Source organism: Poecilia mexicana, unplaced genomic scaffold (genome assembly GCF_051168715.1).
Source record: "Poecilia mexicana isolate PSO_F unplaced genomic scaffold, ASM5116871v1 scaffold_10, whole genome shotgun sequence".
NCBI classification, from domain to species: Eukaryota; Metazoa; Chordata; class Actinopteri; order Cyprinodontiformes; family Poeciliidae; genus Poecilia; species Poecilia mexicana.
The window spans coordinates 13786495-13808403 of NW_028263379.1; the positions used below are offsets into that span (position 1 = coordinate 13786495).

At 38.7% G+C, this 21909-nt stretch overlaps 1 protein-coding gene across 4 annotated transcripts in view; it reads right to left on the reverse strand.

Annotated features, from left to right (window-relative positions):
• Window positions 1–4921: 4921 nt before the first annotated feature.
• The window catches only part of enox2 (ecto-NOX disulfide-thiol exchanger 2), a 201685-nt gene continuing 184697 nt past the window's right edge, over window positions 4922–21909 (reverse strand). For all 4 annotated transcript variants that reach the window (XM_088009445.1, XM_088009441.1, XM_088009442.1 and 1 more), the window contains 5 exons: window positions 17423–17563; window positions 13538–13594; window positions 12020–12125; window positions 9808–9893; window positions 4922–5709 (listed from right to left, as the gene is read on the reverse strand). In XM_088009445.1, the coding sequence (XP_087865571.1) occupies window positions 5578–5709; window positions 9808–9893; window positions 12020–12125; window positions 13538–13594; window positions 17423–17563 (522 nt within the window). In that variant the 3' untranslated portion in view covers window positions 4922–5577. The remainder of the gene's footprint in view (window positions 5710–9807; window positions 9894–12019; window positions 12126–13537; window positions 13595–17422; window positions 17564–21909) is intronic.

Below are 21909 nucleotides of genomic sequence, written 5' to 3' on the forward strand. Positions count from 1 at the left end.
ACCCCAGACACCCTGGAGAACAGTCTAGAGCGATTACTCCAACACCATCCACATATATTTGTGCTAAAACTCTGCAGTTTTTCAGCCATATAGGAGCGATATGTAAAGAAAAGACAAGCAGATGTTGCTTCAAGTGGTCGTGGAGGTGGAAACAAGATGAGCTTTAGCAGCTTGCAGGATAATAAAATGTATAAGAGACCCGGATTAGCATGCTTGGGACATCCCTCCTCTCAGTGTGAATCATACCTGGTCCTGGTCTGAAACAGCTCAGAAGTGAGTGCAGTTGCTGTTGAGCTCAACAGGAGGAGCTGTTGACTCATCACTTCCTGTCACGGAGCGGTTTGAGCCACTTTCATTGATTTATCTGTTGACAGCCAAAGCAGCAGCAGCAGAGTGGGCAGGGAGATGGTGCTTAATGTGTTCAAACTCCTCAACTGTGAACCTGTGGGCCTGTGAATTTAATGTGGACAAGCTTAGAGGTGAAGCCCCTCTATGTTCTCTTAATCCTCTTCCCGGGGTCTTTGTTTGTCTTGTTCTGGGCCACATACGCAGTGAATACAAAGACGGCGTCCCATCTCATCTGCTCACTCAAGAGGCGCCGCGATCGTAATTAAGTAGCCGTCGTGAGCAGGAAAAAAAGTAATTAAGTGTAGCTGGCGTATTAAGATTTCACCCAAATGGACCTGTCATACATCAAACTCAATCCGTCTGCAACACGAAGCAAGCATAACTCTTTCACACTGGGATTTTATGTGGTTGATCAACATAAAACAGCACGTAACCGTGAATTAGACAGACCAGCAGGTAGGAATGCAGGCCACAAATCTGGGCTTTATGGAAGAAAAGGGGCATAAAGGAAGCCTTGTTTGCAGTTTGACATGTATCAAGTTGTTGCTCTGGTCAGTTAAGACAGAAACTGAACTTGTTGGCCTATAAGCAAGATATGGAGAAAAGTTAACACTGCACATCAACCTAAACACACATGGTTGCACCATACTCTCTGTAAGGAGGGACAGAAAAACTGATCAGAGTTAATATATATATACAGAGCTAAGAACAGATTCTTTGAGAAGACATTTATAAACATTGATTATTGTTGCAGCATCTTTGTTCTGATTTGTTGTTTGTTGTTGAAGCGCTACGTGTTTAGACAATTATTCCTTTTTACCTTTACCTTTTTACTTTAGGACCCTCTTCAAATTTTTTACTCAAGATTTCATGGATGCAGAAGAATGAAGTTCAAGCCATCTCTTCCATCGATCAGTCGGCAAGAATTAAATCCCAGACTTCAACGTCTTTCTGCTCGACTTTCTAACCAAACAACCAGACACAGATTTAAAGAAGGGCAGCAAAAGCAAAGGAAGCGGATTAGCCACGTTTCTCAACAAAAGATTATGTCATCCATGAGATATGACTGTATTCATCTCTGCTGCCCAGATATTGAGTTGTTGGCACGTCATTACAGTCATGAAACTGTCACACAGCAACAGGCTTCAGTCAGAGGCTTCTTCTGATTCATTACAAGACTGACTGTTACTGGAGATCACCACCCACAATGACTCATTGAAGCTACTTGGATGATATGAGTTATGACAACATTTAATTTCCCTTTGGGATAAACAAAGTATTTTTGAATTGAATTTTGGGAGGTGGTTTAGATTAAAGAATCCGACTGAGCTACAGGGCAATTATGAAGATTTCAGTAAGCCGACTTGTAAAGGTGGAACAGAAATATCCCAAATGACCTGCAGCTGCGTTTGCAGTGATAGGAGGTTCTACAGAAGAGCTTAAGGGGCTGAAACGTACAGCATCAGGCCCCAATTTATATTTTTAGATTTACATTCACAAAAACAAAGTAAACAACTAAGTATCACTTCACAATAATTAACTTTATTAAGGTCCATCACCTAAAAGTTCAACAAAATACATGTAAGTTTGTGGTTGTGGTTTGTGAGGAAAAAAAGTAGCAAAAACTCCTGGAAATCTGCGTCTAGAACAACAAATAACCTGAAATGTGGGATTTGGGGAGCAGAGGTTATTCGAGTTTAACACCAGCAGATGCCTGAGGACATCCTCTATCCCTCACAGCACTTTTACAAGGAAAGAGTCCTCCTCCGGCATAATCACTGCTGGGGAGGTGATCTGCCTCCGTTTGCTTGCATACACCTTGAATTGAATTAACGAGGAGACTCCTGACTGTGTCACAGTAATGAGAAGGCAACAGCAAATGGAGAGGGGCGCTCACCGGGGACTGCCGATGGATTTAATTAGTCTTTGTTTACCTCCTCGTGTGATGCCGGAGAACCTAAAGCACGATCACAAAGCATGTTTGTGTCTTCATGCTCCCGTCACAGACAGCTGTAAAGGAGATAAACTGTGAACGCCCCGAGTCTATCGGCGCGTGGGGATGGCAGCTCAGTTGGGAGGAAACTCTGCACAGAAAAGCAGCTTTTGAAAGACACGAAAGCGCAGTATAGGTGTTTTGTTTGTGTCAGTGAGAGCAGAAAGGTAAAGCGCGTCGGGGAAGGAGGAGGTCGGTGTGAGGTGTGCTGGAGTTTGTCATTGGGGGATGTTCTGAGCTCGGCTCATACAGCATGGAGAGGAAGCGTAGCGGTGCACAGGCAACATCTCGCACAATCCCAAATGCTCTGTCAGGGAGATAGAAACGGGAGAAATGTGGACATAAACCTCCACATCCTTCAGTAACATCATTACAACAAATAACTGCAGCACTGCTTATGTGGAAAAAGAGAAAGTTGGAGGTTTTTTTTTTTTTTTGCACATACGACACCATCCAAAAGCCTTCATACATTTTTACATTTAACATGGCTCAACCATATTCAGCGTGTCTCATTGGGATTTCAGTGATGAATAATTGTCAAGGTTTTCTGCAACGTTTAGCTCGGGGAACGGCTGGCTGCCTAACAGGGCGAGAAACCTGGACAGGTCACCAGTCCATCACAGAGTAACATGGAGGAAACCATCCACCTATAAACTGGATGGTTATAGGAATACAGAAAAAACTCGCGACAACATGCTAAGTCCATGCTGAACCACTTCAAACCCAGAACCAACTAATAATGTTTGGCCTCCATGTAGAGGCTGTTTGCTGTGTCCCCTACATGGTACATGGAAAAAGATTAAACGTGGCTCCTTATGCCTCATTCAAAAGGGTTTTTTTTGTATTTCTACTCATAAATAAGGTCCAGATTTATTGAGTGCATGTATAATAGTTGTCCATTCCTACATATTCTCCCACATGAGCTGATTACGGTGGGCGTTTATCGTATTGAGTATAATTTATTGTGATACATTTCTTATGATCATTTTTAATAATTTTCACAATAAATGTGCATTTTTAATAAAAAGATCTCTTGTCAGGATTGTTATTTTTAAATGCAGTTATTATGTTCAGTGTAGAGATACAAACAACACGTCCTTACATGACTCATGTCTTAAAGAAACATGTTGCAAATAGGAGTGTTTGTTTGTCACACAGGTACCTAAAAAAATAAACAAAACAGTTTTTACAGTCACTTTTATTGTTACCACAATAGCACCTCAAAATATTGTGATAAAACTAAGTTCAGTTATTATAAAAATGTTATATAAAATATGATTTTAAGGAAATTTTATTTTGCAATTTAATGCCTTGAAATTGGGCCTCTGTCTCTTTAAGAGCTCCTGTTCTTTCTAAAAGTCCACCTTCAGGAATTCATCACTTTGCCACTCCTCTATTCACCCTTTAACAACATTTAGTAATTCATATAATGAACTCAGAAAATTGGTAGTTCCACAAGATGTTTGCTAATTGCTGGAGGCTAGTCTGAAGGAGCTGAAACTGCAGCGATGAGAAGGAGCTGCGTCCAACAAGGCGTTGTGCGCAGCTGAATGATTGCCATGACAAAATAAATAATTTCTCAAACATGCATGAAGGAATCAAGGTGACACTCCACGTGTGTTTTTGATAAGGGAATAACATTATAACATGACGCAATGTTCACGCAAAGTTAAAAAGAAGTTGAAAAGCTTTCTAGGAGCAACATAGTTTTAACTGGAATGGTTAAATTTACTGATATGCAAGTTAAATCTGTCATCTATCGTTGAAATATTTCTACGTTATGTTGTGTGTTTTTAATGATGGACACCAGGAAGAGCAGCTGGGTGTAAAGTCCAGCCAATGGGCCTCCTAAACAATTAAATAGCTTGTCCACATGGCAAGTGATGGCCTTCTTTTTAAAACATTACATTGAGCTAGAAGAATAGTATGCAGAGGCGCTAATTTTTCAAAAGCAGTGACTGCAGGAGTCTGAGGAGGCTAAATGAGAGCAAATCACACATTATAATAAATCTTTGTTTCCTCAGAGCAATCGGGGAAGAGAGCGTGCCGCCCCACGGCCCAGCGGCGGCGCATTAAGAACGCTCGACTGGGTTTTCGGTGAGGGGGGAACCTCCGGTCCTGGTGCTGGTGAGCTCTCTATCTGCTGGAGGTGCAGAAGACGACTTCCCCCACTCCGTAAAGCGCTGCAGAACCATTTAATACACGGATGCAGGCACAGTACACAAACAATACAGTTTGCTGTTCACTCGGTGCCAGAAAGCACACACACCAACTGCCTCTCCAATTAAACATCATTAACACGATCCCCTAGGTGTGCTTCCCACTTAAGTGTGATGCGAACGTTCTGCCTTTCGCCAGGCTGACAGACGGGCTTAATTGGCTTCTGAAAGACACAAATGCCCTTATGTAAGCTTCTAAACCCAGCTCTGAGTACAGCTCCTGATAGATAAAGGAAACGAGAAAAAAAACACAGCTCTTCAAGCAAGAATGAGCACAAACTCAGAGGTAGCGTACTTGTCTTGTGCAAATCAGTCACTCAAACCCTCTACCTGCTAGCCAGATGCACAAAAATACAGACGCTTTGCTATTTTCTTGATATTCAAATGTTTTTTATATTCAAAAATATCATCCAAGCATTTACAGTGTATTACAACAAATGAGTCTATGCAACTGCTGACAGCCTTTACAGAAAATGAAGAAATATATTCGTTTTTGATCTATGTTACAAACCGGCAACAGCAAAAAGAGAAGAGAAGGAGGTCGACGGGTTGGGAGGACACACCCTCATCTCCTCCTGGATTAGCCCTGTAGACCTGATACCTTACAGAGTCACGTGTCGGCTCCGAACGCACCGCGCTCTGCTCCTGTGGGCAAAACTACGTGATGATCCAGTGACGGTAGAAACTGGTGCTCCTCTGCGACTCCCAGGGAGTCATCATGTCTAAAAATATTTTGCAGATGCACAGGAACTCGGAGATCAAGCTTCTGAGGACTCCATCATGGGTGCTTGGTCTCAACAGCGATGATGTTTAAAGTCTCTGCCACCTACACAGTCCCTGAAGTGCTCATGTAACATTCCCGCTTGATCTGAGATCAGTCCTCTGTGTCCCTTGTACAGTCAGGGTTCAGTACCGAGTCTTTGATACTTGTGAGCTAGATACTGTATCTTTCACATTGCTACAAAGTCTGTGTTGCCTGTCGTCTTCTCGAAGCCCCAGAAGTGTCACCTGCGGAGCCTAAGTGCTCTTGATGCCCTCAAAGCCGCAGAAGTTCCAGCGTTTCTCCAAACTCGCTCCGACGCCAGTCAGCTCCTGCCTGAAGGTGCAGGGCAGCCGGGAAAGAAGAGCCTCCACCTCACTGGGGTTAATCTGCAGAGAGACGACAAGTCCACATATGTCAAGGGTGCTTTCTGTTTAACTGCAAAAACACAAAACATTAGCAAGTATTTTTGGTCCAATTTCTAGTGCATGTAAAAAAAGAAAGACAAAACTAGCAAGCAACTTTTCAGTAAGACAGCAGCTTGTTTTAAGTCAATAATTCCTTGATATTAATAGAAAAAGTGCTAGTTCCACTTGCAGATAATTTAATTTACAACATGGGGAAAATGTCTTATAAGTAAAATAATCTGCCAGAGATATTGAGATTTTCATCAATATTATGGAAATATTTACTTAAAATAAGCTCCTATGTATTGCTGATAAGTTACTTGGAAGTTAGTTTTGTCTTATGTCAAGTGTAGTAAGATATTTCCACTAGAAACTAGAAAACAAAAAACACTTGGAAAGATTTTGTGAAGTGTAATTGTCAGTCTATTTTATTTATTTCAACCCCTGCTATTGTAAGTTTTACTTTCATCTAAGACGTGGGCAGCTATTCATCCCAAAGAGCAACAAAAGCATCTTTGACCACAAGCTAAAACAACTTGTGCAAAAATATATTTGACAGAAAATTGTAGGTGTCATTTTGATCGACATCCAGTTAAATGCCAAAGGACAATAAAACACGACCCACCATGCTGAAATCCTAAACTTGATGACTATCCCAGGTTGACCTGAAGGCTTTGATAACCTCACAATCTATGAGATTTAGAAAATCTTGTGGCATCATGATATACTCTTACAAAGGAGGACTAAATGATGTCATGGATTTTTGTTACATTTTGTCCTCTAACGGGATACAAGCCCCATTAAAAGGAGGCAAAAGTTATGAAAAGAAGAGGATTGTTCATACTTATAGAGTGTTGGCGTTTTAGTCAACAAGACAAACACAACAGCGTTGACAGATGCTTTCCCTCTGAAGCAAAAAGACAAGAAATAAGGAGATGTCGAAGGATGCTACATGCTAGCTGTGCTAGTGCTATATGCTAACACTACATGTTACACTCATGTTAGAGAGCCGCTTAAAAAGGTCGGTAAATCTCCTGTATCAGCAGTGGTGCAGTACAGTAAGAGCCACATTTATAACATAAAAAATATTACTGTAAAGTTTTTAACATTGGTGCTAATAACTGTGAAGTGTTAGCTTGTCCACCATTTAACCAAACAAGGAAGTGCTATGTTTAGATCATATTTTATAAACAAGGCCCGAAGTGTTCCCTATTTTTTTTGTAACTTATCCTATTTTTTGCTGTTAATGAGAGCAAAAAAGATCCTTCAAAAAATGTTGCTGTGATGGAGTATTTTTTTTAATATCAGTTTTGATGTTTTAGTAGTGTGATAACACCACTGTGTTTTCAGAAAACATTTATCACACAAAAGCATTTTCTGCCGGGAAAATGATCAAACTACTGTGAAATAAAACTTTTCACCTCCATGTGTCATCCCTTGAGCAGCTCCTACATTCATGCTTTCTTCTCTGACTCCACCACATCAGCTCTTATAAACCCACCTCTGACATGAGTGGGGTGAGGATCAGCCGGCCAATTGAAATCCCACATGATCACGTCGAAATGAACAGTTTGAGGATCTACGATCAACCTGCAGTATTTTTGAATTAATCTGTGAGTGTTCGTGCTGTGACACATAAAGGTCCACCATGCAAACAAGATTGCCGTTTTACAATGAAGCTGTGTGTGTGTGGAGCCAGTAGATAAGCGTAGAGGACTGAGCTTGCAGTTGGGGAGTCTAGCCAAGGATATTGACAAAACTCTGTGGGCTGCACGGTGTGTGTGGCGGAGAGTCAGCGTGGGAACAACAGATGCACAAGAAAAAAAAAGAAATCAGACGCACGCAGACAGAAAAGCGTGGGCGGGTGCACAAGCCAACACATGAACATAAAGTAGAGGAATAATAATAATAATAATAATAAACGCACGAGAGGACCGTCACACTCTCTGTATACGTGAGAATGAGTCAAGCTGGTGATGAAAATATACAGACAAGAACAACTTCTCTAGTAGACAAGAAAAAGTTTCTAAAGATGACAAATTGAATATCTAAGTGATGAGGTAAATAATACTTTTGTCGACACAGATGGAGACTAATGCTAGTCCTGCACTTTGGAGGCGACGCTAAAAGGTGGTGATTTGAAAGCTTCAATCGACGTGCCAAAGAGGAGTCATAATGGGAGTGAAATGCCTCATCAGAAAGATGAGACGATGTGGCTGCACTTCATCAAAAACGAATGTCAGAACACCGAGTTGGTGCTCGGCTCCCAGTGACAGACTGATGGATCGGTTTTAATATAGTCTGGCATGAGGAAAAATCCCACAATAAGGCAGCGATGGCAAGATGCAAAAGTGTTCAATATTATTAAAGTCAGAAACAAAGTCCTCAAAAGGATAAAGTTACTCTAAAATTACAGAACAAAAAGTATTTGGGATTTAATTCAAGTTAAACACAATCATTTAAAAACAAATCAAAAGGCTTGCAGGTCATATTTAACCCTTGCATTGATTTTATACAACGAACAACTAAAACAAAAGAATGGTGCAAAATTAAGACAGACAGGATTTGGACTTTTCTTGCCTTACCATTACAAAGTAAGATGTAATATGTACCAGAATATAAAATAAAACAAATAAAAATATTACAAGTGGGTGTACTAAAAGAACAAATTTTAAGCTTAAGCAGTATCTAAACAGCATTACTTTTAAGAAATAGAACTTATGTTTTGTACTTATTAAACAAGTTGAAATAAATTGTGTTTCCTACTTCTCTGTTAAATCCAAGGTGGCCTTAACTCAATACTTATTTATTATGAGGAGCTTGGAAGTGAAAACCTGTCTTGGCTTTGGTTGGTGCAATCAAAGCGTCATAACACAGGAAGTTGTTGGATTCTGAAGCTGGTGGATTGTTGAACTTATTATAACTTGTGGTATGAATGTCAGGATTTGACTGACTTGCTGAAAACCCATTTGCCCTTTGAGAAAAATACAAGTCAAGATGCTTCAAGAAAAAAAAAGTTCAGGTGCTGGTTTAAAAAAAAGTTTAAAGAAATACTTTGAAAGACTTTCAGAACGCCTGGAGAAATACTGATCCAGACTGTAAACATTTCATTAAAGTTTGGCTCCATGGAGGCAAACGCTATTTTTATTTTTTTTTTACGGAGGTGTAAATGTCTACCCTTAATTATTTTATGTTAATATTCACCATCTTTAAGAGGCTTCTAATTACGTAATAAAACAAAAGACAAAACAAAGAAAAACATTTATTAAAGCCAGATGTGGAACAGGCTGTACATGTCAGAAAAATGATTAAAGTTGCAGATTTTTGTTGAACTGAGGTTCTGTGAATAACAGCACCTTTAGCTGCAGTCATATTGCTGTCAGATTGTAGAAAAGTAAATAAATCCTCAGCAGTGGAGGTATAACATCCAGACTGATGCTTGTTTATGACAATTTTAACCATTTAAAACATGTAAAAATGAAAATGCTCACATAAGTGGGCTACGGCGCTATATCAGCAGATATTAAACGTTTGCATTTTCAGAAACAGGTTATCTCACTGAAGTTATTTCCACTAAATTGTTTAAACCATCAACTCTTAAGGATGTTCTAACCTTAACAAAATGATTTTTTTTGTTAATATCTTCTGTTAAATTAACTCAGTGTTGTTGAGTGTGATTAAATCCTTTAATTTCTAGAAAAACAAAATCACATCAACATAGGAACATTTCTCAACGGAGGACTAAATATTTAATGACGTGTGTTATTTTTTTTGTCGTCCCCTCATTTACCTCCCAGCGGGGGGGCCAAGTGAGTGCATCTGTGAGGACGTCAAACTGTCCTTTAAAGCGATTCTGTTTTAGGGAACTTCTGGTAAATCCATCCACCTCTGTGGAACAGCCTGCAAAAAGCATTAGGGAGGTCCGCTCGGATTAAGTTTGAGTGAATATCCAAGCCCATATGTCAGCCCAGCAGGGCGGACCAACACGCTGTCTGTATAAATGCATGTAATCTAGATTTATACCAAAGGGCAGCACTGTTCCAGCGCTCCTCAGTGGAAAGCTTTGATTCAAAGCGTTACCTTGGTGTCCAAACGCTGGAGGTAGGAACAGATGTACTCGATGCTGGCTCCAAACGGGTGGACGTGCAGGAAGGTTGAGATGATCCCTGAGGAGAGAAAAATAATAAGTCATGCAAAGCTGCTAACTTCCAGCTTCACTCAACCATTAAACATTGACAAATTACCAGAGGACATTCGCAGCAACCGTTCTTTTTTTTTTTTTTTCCCCCCTTCTTTTTTTCTCAACTCTTCGCCGTCTCCTTGGGCTGAGTGGAGGAGCGGCTTTAAGCGACTTCTTCCCAGAGTCCCATTACTGTTAAAAGCCTCTTGTATGTTGTCGCTCCAGATTAGAAAGAGAGTTTAATGATGCCTTTGATGCTGTTGTCTCTGATCAAAGCCACACTCTCCCCCAGCACAAACAAACCATCTGCCATCAGCTCGCAGAGGAAGACCAGAGGAGAGCCAGCTCGCTGTCTGCGCTCACTAACCACCGACGTAGCTGTGCGGCACACTTCAATACGCCCGGCTTCTGGCTGAGCAAAAACACAACCGTTGCTTGAAGCTTTAAAGAGGCAAAATGCTGCACCACAACTTCATTTTTGTCACCTGCGGGAGGTCAATCAATACTCGAGCACAAACAACGCGCTCGTCTGGAGCCGCTCAGCTGAATGGGAGTTTAATGGGGCACTCAGATAGAACAACAAGTCCAAATCTCTCTGATATATTTGGCTCAATTTACCCACTGGAAAAAACAACAACAACAACAAAACTTTGCTCTGCATGTATGCCATGAAAAAGCCAATAAAGAAAAATTGTTCTCCAACTGTACAAAGCTTCCAGTTTGTATGAGCTGGGATTCATCCTCCCTTCAAGTCGGTGCATTAAAATGTGAATAATTCTTGCCTTCCTTTTTCATAAATTAACAGAAACTGCAGGTGTCCCTCCTTGTTTTTGTCCTTCGGCTCCTGTAGTCTGCAAACTCAACCAGGCATTGAGCAGCATCTGCAGCTTACACTCTGACACCACGCTTTCTGTCAACTATGGAAACACAACAAAGCCTGCAGCAGAGACAAGAATTATTCCAAACACAAAACTTTAACACTTGTCTAGTGGTAGGAATGTGAAGCGGTGATAATGCGTGTTCTCTGAAAGGCATAAACAAAGTTTTTATTCCCCACTGCTTGTTTTTATTTCCCCTCATAGCTCACTTTTCCTCCACAAATTGCCTTGCTAACAATAATACATGTAAATATCTAATTTACAAATGTGCTTAGACAGTGGCTGTTAATTCTACTTGTCCTTGATCTGCGCACGGCTCAATTAATTTAATGAACTTAATTAGGAAGGCACGCATCTGTCTAATGTGTCACAGTCACTTCTGTATGTCAGAGTTAAACTGAGCTACAAGGGCTGCCAGTGAAACATCAGAAGATATTTCATTGGACCCTCAAACGCCTTTATTGGGAATTTATATGTTAGACCAACACACAAAACTGCATAATTGTGAAGTGAAACAAAAATATTACATGGTTTTATTAATAAATAATGAAAAATGTAAATGTGCACTCACTTATATAGTTATATCAGACCAAACTTTACAACAAAGTTCTCCAGAAATTTGCATTGGAATCGCGGCAAGTGTCGTTTTACACGAGCTGCGTTTGTAAACGTCTGGTTTCATCTTTATCGTCTCATTCAAAAAGACATTTGTGAAAAGCAGACTTTATAGATTTGGGGGCACAGCAAAACATTTATTAACTGACCTTCCATTAACTAATAGATAGATTTCTTGGGGTAAATAAACAAGCATGATGAAATAATGACCATCAGAGTGACACTCTATTGATCAGAGATGATTAAACTGAGTGGAACAAAGAGAAGCATTTGCTCACCAAAACTCACTGGACAGACAACTGGGCATGGAAGCGTTATTCGATAATACTCTCTATTATAGGAAAGCCTACAATGATAATAGTCCCAATTGGTATTAATTTAATAAGTTCCAGCTAAACTGGAAGCAGTTTTGATGTTTTTTTAATCAGAAAAAAAGAATATATGAATAAGTAACCTTAATTTTGAGATTTGTTTTGTCGACTGAAGGAGCTAATAAACCGAATCTGCTTAAACAAGACTCTGTAAAATAATGAGTGTGAAAAAGAGCCCACAGAGCTTCAGTTTGCACAGAAAATTGAGCCTGAATGAAGACATTGATGTGAAAGTGGCGGCAGCTTACCAACTAGCAGGGCTTCCCTCTCCGAGTGAATGGGACTTGTTGAGTTTTTCTCTGTGGGACCTCTTTTCTCCTGACTGCAGGACACCACTGCTGAAAGTGTGGCTTCCTGCAAACATGGAAACACACAAAGAGAACCCATGAATAAATCAGACATCAGTCGCTGATGTAGACAAATTAAATAGGATTAGGGCTTAAGAATCTTACAGAAATACGGAGCTGGCTACAGTTTACATTCAGTCATCATGAATATCATATGTATTGAATTTTCCATGTTTTATTTAAGGAAGTATTTTTTTTAGGGTGGTGCACAAGTTAAATATATGTTTTCTTATCCATGCATTGAAATAATCAAATAAACACAAATAGTGGTACTGAGAAGAGCCAAGTTTATGTTCTATAGCAATAATTTCCCAATATCATTTCTAAACATTTCCCACATATAATCAAACATTTATAAAGTACAATCCAAGCAAAATAGAAAATCTAACCATCATGCATGAGGTTATTCATCCTTAAACTAAACCATGAGTCACTTTTATCATTTTGCCTTCTTTGGCAGCATTCCACATCTTAATTTGACAAAATATGTCCGTTCCAACTCATAAAGGTTCTTGAAATCTATGAGATTGAAATGAAGTCAGTCCCAAATATTCATTTTGGAACTGTTGCCCTAAAATTAAACTTTATTCTAGACTTATGGAGAATTTAAGATTACATTTACAAATCAAATACATCTGATTAATGAAATCTCATAATAAATTCAAACTTGTGCACCCACTTCTTGATTTTCTGATGTCTAATAATTTCAGCCTGAAAAAAAGAAAATGTCTTAAATGTGTCTTTAAAAGTTGAATGTATTCATGTCTGTGATAAATATATGAAAACATCAGAAGGTCTCACCATATCAATCCTGAGAAACAACAAATCGGTTACGGGTGAAGCTCAGAAGGAAATTCAGACATCAGTTATATTTCTAACAAAGTGATACTTGTCAAACACACACACACACACACATTTACGCACACAACGTCACAAAATGAGATGAGCTTTAAGGAAGCAAACAGAGGCAGAGGGAAGAGGCTTAAAAGGTAAATGATTAAACAGTTTGCTCCAGATCTCTGACAGGTGGCAGAGAAAAGGCAAATGAGTTTTTATTGTCCAACAGATTACTGTGTGTAATGTTTCCACTCATGCTGTGGGATGCCTGGTGGCCATTTTCAGTTTTTAATCTATTTATCACACCCCGTCTGGATACACCGGCGTGTGGGACTGCAGACGTATACACATGTGCAAGGCATCTTAGTGTTTACGGCTGCTTTATTTCCGATCTCGACTGAGTCTGGGTGATTAATTCAATGACAAATGTAGTTACAGCACGTTAAGCCACTTTAGGCTACAATGATCTGTTATGTCAGTGGAGGACGGGAAGGAGAAGGAGATAAGGAGAAAGATGACACACATAAAAACTGAGGAATGAAAATCATAATGGGTAGGAAGGGCTTTAAGTTTTCCACTTACCACAGTCTTGTTGTTGCCGTCGTCTTTGCCTCCATTGCCCGGGTTTGACATCTCCAGCTGCAGCACATGAGGAACGACACAGCAATGAAAGAGTTCAGCTGTGTCCAATCAAGCATTGTTTACTATGAAAATACAGTCCCGAAAAATTGTGGATTTCAAACAGACAAGCAACGCTGAATCACTGGACCCCATATGGAGACATTTAGCTAATCTGAGTCAAAACTGGAACAAATGAATCATCTGATGAGCATACAACAGTTTGTGTCCAGATTTTCCTGAATGGCTGCTCTCTAAGAAATCCAACCAAGTTATTCGACATCAGATTACCTGATCAGTAGTTATCTAACATAGATAACTACTAAAATTGGCTGCTTTAAAAACACCAGCTAACGGCAGAGTCCCTATAGGTGTTTCAATATTTCTTTCTAATATTTTAGAAAAGCTCTATAAAAATAAATTAGTGAATAGATGGGATTTCTGTGAATAATTTAACGTTTAAAGTTAAGAAAAATCCACGAATACTGATATATATGCATTTATGCTCCAGAGCAGAAAACTGATCAAATTCCTTTTGCACTGGTGACCAAATCTCATGATGTGGAAGTAGCCACGTACATTTTATTAGCAGCACCAGGCTGCAAGTTTCTACCTTAATCTTTTTATTTATGCACATCAGTTATGCCCTGATATGCAAAGAATCAAAACTAAAAAGTTTACCTCAAAGTAAAGAGATAAATCTTAAAAGCGACATCCTTCAATGTGTGGGACTGGAGCCGTTGAAGTCGACAGAATTAAATCAAAAAGTGTACGCAATTAGAACGAACAAACCAACAAATAAATCAAACACGAAACTGTCAATAGCGGCAGTAAAATGTGATAAAAACTGATGGAAAAAGTTTGTTTTGATCGTAATAATAAGAAGGTTAATCTCTGCAATGACCTGCAGTCGAGTCGCAGGAGTAATGTGTGGTGACAGCTTGGGGACAGCAGGGACACTGCGCCGATGAAAGAGAATTGAGGCCGTAAAGAAATATCCTCAACATGACAAATCGTCCCACAGTGTCCGCTAATCTTCAGTGAAACCCAAACCCTAAAATTGATTTCTCTTTTAGCCTGTAATGAGACTGTCTTTCATGATTCAAGTTTGCCAGCATGCAGGAATTTTAATTAGCATATTTCCCCTCAGCTCGCAGGCGTGGGGACACATTTCTTATCAAACTCATCACCATTAACAAGCTATTGACAAGCGTCCCTCTGATAAAGGGGACTGACAACACGTTCCTGATTCAGCTCTAGGTTATAAGAAACCCGCCGGCGATCTCCTGGAGGGAATCCTCATGAGCTGCGAGAGCCCTTAGTTTGTATTATCAGTTTAAGAGGTGATTTAACTGAGGCTCATTATAATGACAGCCATTGCTCTCATTAAACAGAGCTGGAGGGAACATTAACAAACAAATAGCAGACCACCGGGGATAGCGGACAACACCTGAAACATTAGTAAACATGATGGGGCTACCGGAGAAAAATGACCCCTGACACTTGAAAATGTTTTTAAGACCGGGTATTTAGCATTGCAGCTCGGTTGTTAAACAACCGGGCATTAATTAGTATTAGGCTCAGTTTTGCTGGCAAATGAGCAGCTTAACATAAGCAACACATCCAGTGAATAAATAATGAAGCAGGAGTGTCTGTAAGTAATGATTCAGGCTCCTGAAACGGCTCTGGTTTAATTTAAAGTGAGCTTCTTCTGGACGTTGCAAGGACCAGCTATTAAACTACAACTGTGAGACGGTTTTAAAGCTGCACACCGGACACTTCTGTAAAGGTAAGTGAAGTTCACCTTGGACAGTTTGACACCGTGTCAGGGTCACGTTTTGTTTTATTATTTTGTTGTCATGGTTATCTACGTACAAATGATCTACCCTCCAAAAAAAAAAAAAAAAAAAGCTTTTGTGAAACACACAGATGCTTGATGACATCACATAAGGCATAATGTTACTGAGTTTTTTTGGGTGTGCCTGATTGTATTTTTTTTTTTTTTTCAAATGTTTTTACATGTTTTAACTAGTATTGGGAGTTATTTGCAGGTTCTGTAATTAATTCATTAATTGCAATTAATCCCATTTTAACTGAAGACTCTATATCGACAATCTGAGGAACATTTACAACTCAAAATCCCTTCGAATTGCTGCAACACGCTTAAAGCTGAAATGCTATTTCAGGCTTGAACAGCTTTGCTGGTAGATCAACTCGTTTCAGTACAACTTTTAGCACAACTTGGACACAACATGTTCGGTTTTTGAAGCAAAAATTATCCCCCAGTGGGCCAAGAGAATCGGCTTTTCTGTCGACTTCTGTCGATTATGAATGATTCTTGTGTGTCAGTTTTACAGGCCTACCAGAAACACATGAAAAAAAAGTTCCAAATATATGAGTTATATTAATTCCAAATATTAATTGTGTTAAAATCTTTAATGCATTAAAATCGACGTAATTAATTAATTGAAATTGTGTCGTTAAAGTGCCAGCCCTAGTTTTAATCAAATTCACCTCAATTCTAGTTCCTCTTGTGATATCGTCAATACACAAACACAGCAGTATTTTTCTCTTATGTGCAGGTTTAAACCACTTTTATTTTGTAAAATCCTGTGGTAGGGATAAAAATGACTTCAAAGTAAGTGGAAGTTTGTAATTTTAACAGATCTTACATGATAAAACTCTGCACGGTGCATCCCAGAGGACCATGAACCACACACACACACAGTCAAAGAAGCAGCAGTGCCTCATTACTTACAAGCACAAAACTGGAAATGGAAAACATTAATGATAGCTTTGATTATTTAAATCATATACTGTGATACAAATATGTAAAATATCAGTTCAAATGCTTAAAAAAAGGGGGTTTGAAGGTGAGTGTTTGCGCCGTCTGCCTCTGAAGCTGCAAGTTGCAGCATTTTATATAATATTTCCACTCAAATAAGCAGTTTTTAATAGTTGGTTCCTGTAGTGCATTGCATCAAGAGAATTTTAAAGATTTTAAGAAAGTCTGGCTTATTAGACGCAAATCAAAAAGAAGTGTGGGATTTTTTTCTCTCACATTTTTGGATGCTTAAAAACTAATCCATAGGTTTTGTACCCAAAGTGAAAAAGCTTCACCACATGACAGATCATCAGATAGATCCTCTTCTGGAGTGACTGCATTAAAATTCCCAGCAAGGCAACACTTAATTTATAATCCGAAACCCTCTGTGTTTCCTATTTAAAGGCTGATTAATATGTTAACATAAAGAGAAAAATATGATATGCAAATATGTGAAAGTAGGCAATCACAGGACTGGTTTGTGTTTAGTGTGTGTTAATTGGGCATTTTATTGCTATGAAATAAGAGCAGTTAAACTGAGGCGTCTTTTAAAGAACCACTTAATGAGACATTTGAAATTAGAAAGATCTAATAAGAAATTTGAGCTGAATGCAATTTACGTAAAAAAAAAAAAAAAAGATACAAGTATGAATTAAGGTGAAAATGAACACTGAACGAAGCCAGATGAACAATGACACTGTTGTCAGCGCTTTCCTTCAGTTTCAGTGATATGCACAGAATGCATTTGGAGATTTCTTAGTAGGCGCTTAGAAAAATGGTTAAAGTAAGTATCGCCACTTTGATCCACCAATGATTTAGTCCTTTACTTTCTTCCAGGATTTGCATAATCCTGGACGTCCTCAGCTAACCTCTCTCTTATGAAAGCGCAGACTGCAAAGTTTGTTCTCTGAACAAAGACGGTGGCAACCCACAGACGAGTCCCGCTGTGAAGCCCGCTAAGTAAACGCTCCGTGTCGGCTCTGGCAGAAGCCAGCAGAGTGAGGGATGTCATCTGTCACACTGACCTGCATTGTGTGTGTGCTCTGCAGCTTCTGCAGACCTTCCTTCAGATTCTGGACTTGCGACTTCAGCTGCTGTTTGTCCTCGAGGCTCTTTTCCAGCTCCGCCTCCCGCTGCTTCAGTTCGTCCCTCATTTTTAACAGTTGCTGTGAAAACAGAGCAAACATTAAGACGCTAATGTTGGTGAGGACTAACCAGCCGTAAAAACACCACGAGGTGTAATAAAAAAAAAAAAATTAAATCAGCACATTGTTTAGCAGGCGAACTTTGCATGGGCAATTTTTTTTTTTACATTAATCTTAAAATGCAATAAATTAAATAATGAATGACCCCTCTGAAGTACAGATGGATAGAAAAAAAATATTAATGCTGTAGTATGATCTCAAAAAACATAAAAAAAAAAAAAAAATCTGAAAATTGAAACCTTTAATCGCGGTGCATTTATCCAGGAACAAATTAAATCAAAGGTTTGAGCATAAAGAGAGAAACATTTTGGTTCATGGTCTGTTTGGTTTTGTTTTCTGTAGGTGTTGAGCTTCCTGCAGCCATCAGCAATGAATTAAAAATGATCTTCAACCTTATTCAATTTGGCATACAACATTCAGGCAAGTTGGTAAAAGTTAGCTTGAGTCTATTTTCTTATTTAGTCCTCTTGTTGGCAAGGAGGAAAGTGTTTAGTGTGATTACTCCTTTTGAATAGTAATGAGAGACCTTGATTTGATTCTGGTCCTGAAGCCATTTGAAATTACTTTTCTGTGCGTTCCAGGTCTGGATTTAATGTTGGATTTGTTGGCTCTTGATTCCTAAATAAACTATTGCTCAACCCCCGAGAACTCACAGGAAGGAGGCACATATTCACCCTTTGTTTCATTCAGTCCAAACCCATTGAGTTTTTGTTAATCTCACAATTTTAGTCTTAACTGACCAAAAGCAAATTCACCAGCTTATGCTTGTGACAGTCGGAAAGAAAAGGTTTCACTTCTTAACAACCAGATGACATGTTTAATGGTTGTCTGGAAATCCGATGGTCTCTAACTGAGAACATTAGAGATTTTATTTCCCCTCCATTACCATTCTCCTCTCTGTGTGTGGGGACAATGAAATGACCACTGGTTTGAAGGGATGGCATTTAAGTTATATAAATGATATGCAAGGTTCCTACACAATTTTCATTTCAGAATATTTTTCCAGGCTCACATTTCTCTCCATTTTTTTGTGTTTTTTTTAAAAACATTCTGGACATTTAAAAACAAAATACTATCAAGCATCTGCTTGAATTGTCATCACCTGTAAGGTGCGTAAATCACAGAGTGTTAAAAATTGTCTGATTTTTACAGTGTTCTTCTAGTGGTTTTGTGGTATCAAGCCCAATTTCTAGAGCTATTGCTCTTAGACTGGTCAAATAAAAAATGTGGGAATTTTGAACATAAATATCTAAATTGGCTTTGTAATACATCCAAAGAATAACAGTGTTAGTGCTTGGTTTGAAGTTTTTAGAGTCACGTTAAAAACAACAGGTCTAGAAACCAAATAGTAGTAAACTTGATTTTTGAATAAATCTACATTCAGTCAGTAAGTTCAAAACAAAATAGTGATGATTAATAAAAAAGTGGAATCAAGACGTGTTGTTGCAAATGAAAGATTAAACGTGTCAATTTGGACTGAAATCAGTTCTGCGTTATTAGAGTTTTATATTTCAGAAAATGGGAGAGGGGAAAAAAGAGGCTTAAAATTGAAACATTTTTCTAAACCTATCCAGACATGAAAAATAATTAGAGAAAATTTCTTACTTTCCACTAATTCGCGTAGGAGCAATGGATGACATATTTTTGCCACAAGAAAATAAAGAGTTGTGGATTGCTAATTAAAAGTTCCAGGAAACACTGATCAATTAAAAAAGTTAAAGTCCAAATAAAAAATTCTCAAGCTAAATTTATTTTGAAGAGATTGATATGGGTAATAATAATTATGTGACTTTGTTAAAAAATGAATAAAAAAAAATCCTGACTTGGGACTTTTTTACTCTAAATAAATGGCTTTGAAATGAAGGACAATTTTTCTAAATCACATAATCATGATTTTACTGCTACAATAAAAAGATGAAAATTACAGACTTTTTACACATTTTGAGCCAATAGATGTGAAGAACATTGCATATCTAAAACAAACATTGCCAAATATTCAAAAGCTTCACATTTATTTTTGGATAAATTAAGACAAGTAGGGCGTGCTTTAGGATGAAGTATGAGAACTGGATTTAGGAATGTTTTAAGAGACAACAGCCTCCAAAGTTATCCGTTGAGCACAGATTAAACGATCAGTCTCCTGTGGTGATAATACAGAAACCGAGTGCTTATACTGCCTGATACACCACGGCTGATGAGAGAGGGTAACAAGCTGTCAATACATGCTGATAAAGTTTTATTGCAAATCCAGGAGACTGCGGCGAAACACCTCGCGGACCCGGCCAGGTCGAGGTATCCAATTTCAGTGCATTCGAGTTCATTTAATCCGCTCGCCTCCTCTTTTTCATAAACACACCCGGAGAGGGAGAGAGAGGGAGGGAGAGAGAGAGAGATGCATGTTGGAAAGGTAATTACTCTGGAAGCAGAAAGGAACAGCGCAGCCTTAATAGATTCTCTTCTTCTAAACGCCAGTCGATCATAATTTCCATTACTGAAGAAAGACAGCTGAGAGAGGACATCTGACAAACACCACAGTCTATTTAGTGCCACTTTACTTTCATCAGATCTAAATTTAACAGAGACTTGTTCTGTAGGAAAAGCATTGCTTATTGTTTTGGGAGATACAGAAGTAAAACTGCTGGCTTCATTAGGTGAACTGGAGAGATTTTCAGTTTCTTTTCAGAAAGTCCAAATTATGAATTACTGCTGAAACTTTTGGAGCATCTTTGAAATGGTGACAAAACGGTACATGTTGTTTTCAAGAATAGACTTGAAAAAGCAAATGAATAAGACAAATCTGCATTTTTCCTAAAATATTGATAGATAAAATATTCCCTATTTTATTAACTGTTATCAGTGAGAAGCCACATACACAGGGAGAACATGCAAAGTCAGAAATGGGAGTCAGCTCAGGACTTTCTTGCTGCAAGGCAAAGGTGCCACTGGCTGCTCTACTGTGGAGCCCCAGCTTTTTATGTAGACCGACACAAACAAATAAATAAAATCCAATGGTTTTAAAAATCTAATAAGAAAGTAGAGTTTAACAGCAATGCAATCTGTGGAGCTCATTTCAGCAAAGGAGCAATTCAAAGAGCCTTACATGATGAAAAAAATAAAATAAGCAAGAAACATTACGTTGCAGTGGAAAAATAAAAGAAAGGTGGGCATGCAAACTAAAATGAATCAACATTCCACATAGAAACTAAAAGCTGCTTCTCCATGTTTGGCTCTGGTTCTGGGGGATGCAGAACCAGAACCAGAAGGCCTGAGGGGTCTGGAAGGTTGATACAACAGCAGCAGATCTTTAATGCATTGTGGTGCTGAGCCATTCAGTGATTTGTAAACTAACAACAGTATCTTAAAGTCTGTTCTCTGATCTACAGGAAGCCAGTGTAGGGACTTTAAAACTGGTGTTATGTGCTCCAGCTTCTTGGTTTTAGTCAGAATGCGAGCAGCAGAGTTCTATCTGGTTGACTTTCTTGGAAGCGATGTGAAGATGCTGTTGCAGTAATCAATGCAACTGAAGATAAAACACAGATGAATTTCTCTAGATCTTCCCGAGACATGAGTCTTTAATCCTAGAAATGTTCTGCAGGTGGTAGAAGGCCAACTTTGTAACTGTCTTTATGTGGCTCTTAAGGTTCAGGTTCGAGTCCATCACTACACCCAGATTTCATGCTGACTCTTGATTATTGATAAACAACTTGTTCTATGAGTAGTAACTCAGGAGGAGCTGCAGAGATCTACAACTCAGGTAGGAGAACTTGTTTACATGGTTTGTTAAATTAGTAATCCATCATTCTCACAGTGAACATGGTGGCAGTTTCATTACATGGGCATGAGCTTATTTTGCAAAAGTTAATAAAAATGTCATTTAACGAGAATACAGAGAGGGATATGCCAAATGTACTGATTCAGAGTGAGGCAGGTGGGTGGAAAACAAACAGTCATCTCAAAATTGTATTTGTAGGAATTAAAATTCTATTACAAAGACTTCAAAGTTATGCAATCCTCTGTCGGTCTTTCAAATTATATTCTCATAAAATATACAGAAATGTGAGGAATGAATATTATTGCAAGGCATCGATTTTCCGGTAATCTGCACGCATCAAATTCATCTCTTGTTTACATTTCTACTCCATCTATGGATCTGCTGAATGCCTGCTGTAATTATTTTGCTTCCTGTTTCTCCCGCCTGTCTAATCTATTAATGTGCATCTTTCTTACAGGTTGTTCGATTTCTAAACACCAGGGAAGACAGCAGGAAAAACTTTCAGCATTGAATCCTTTTGTATTTAATGGATTTT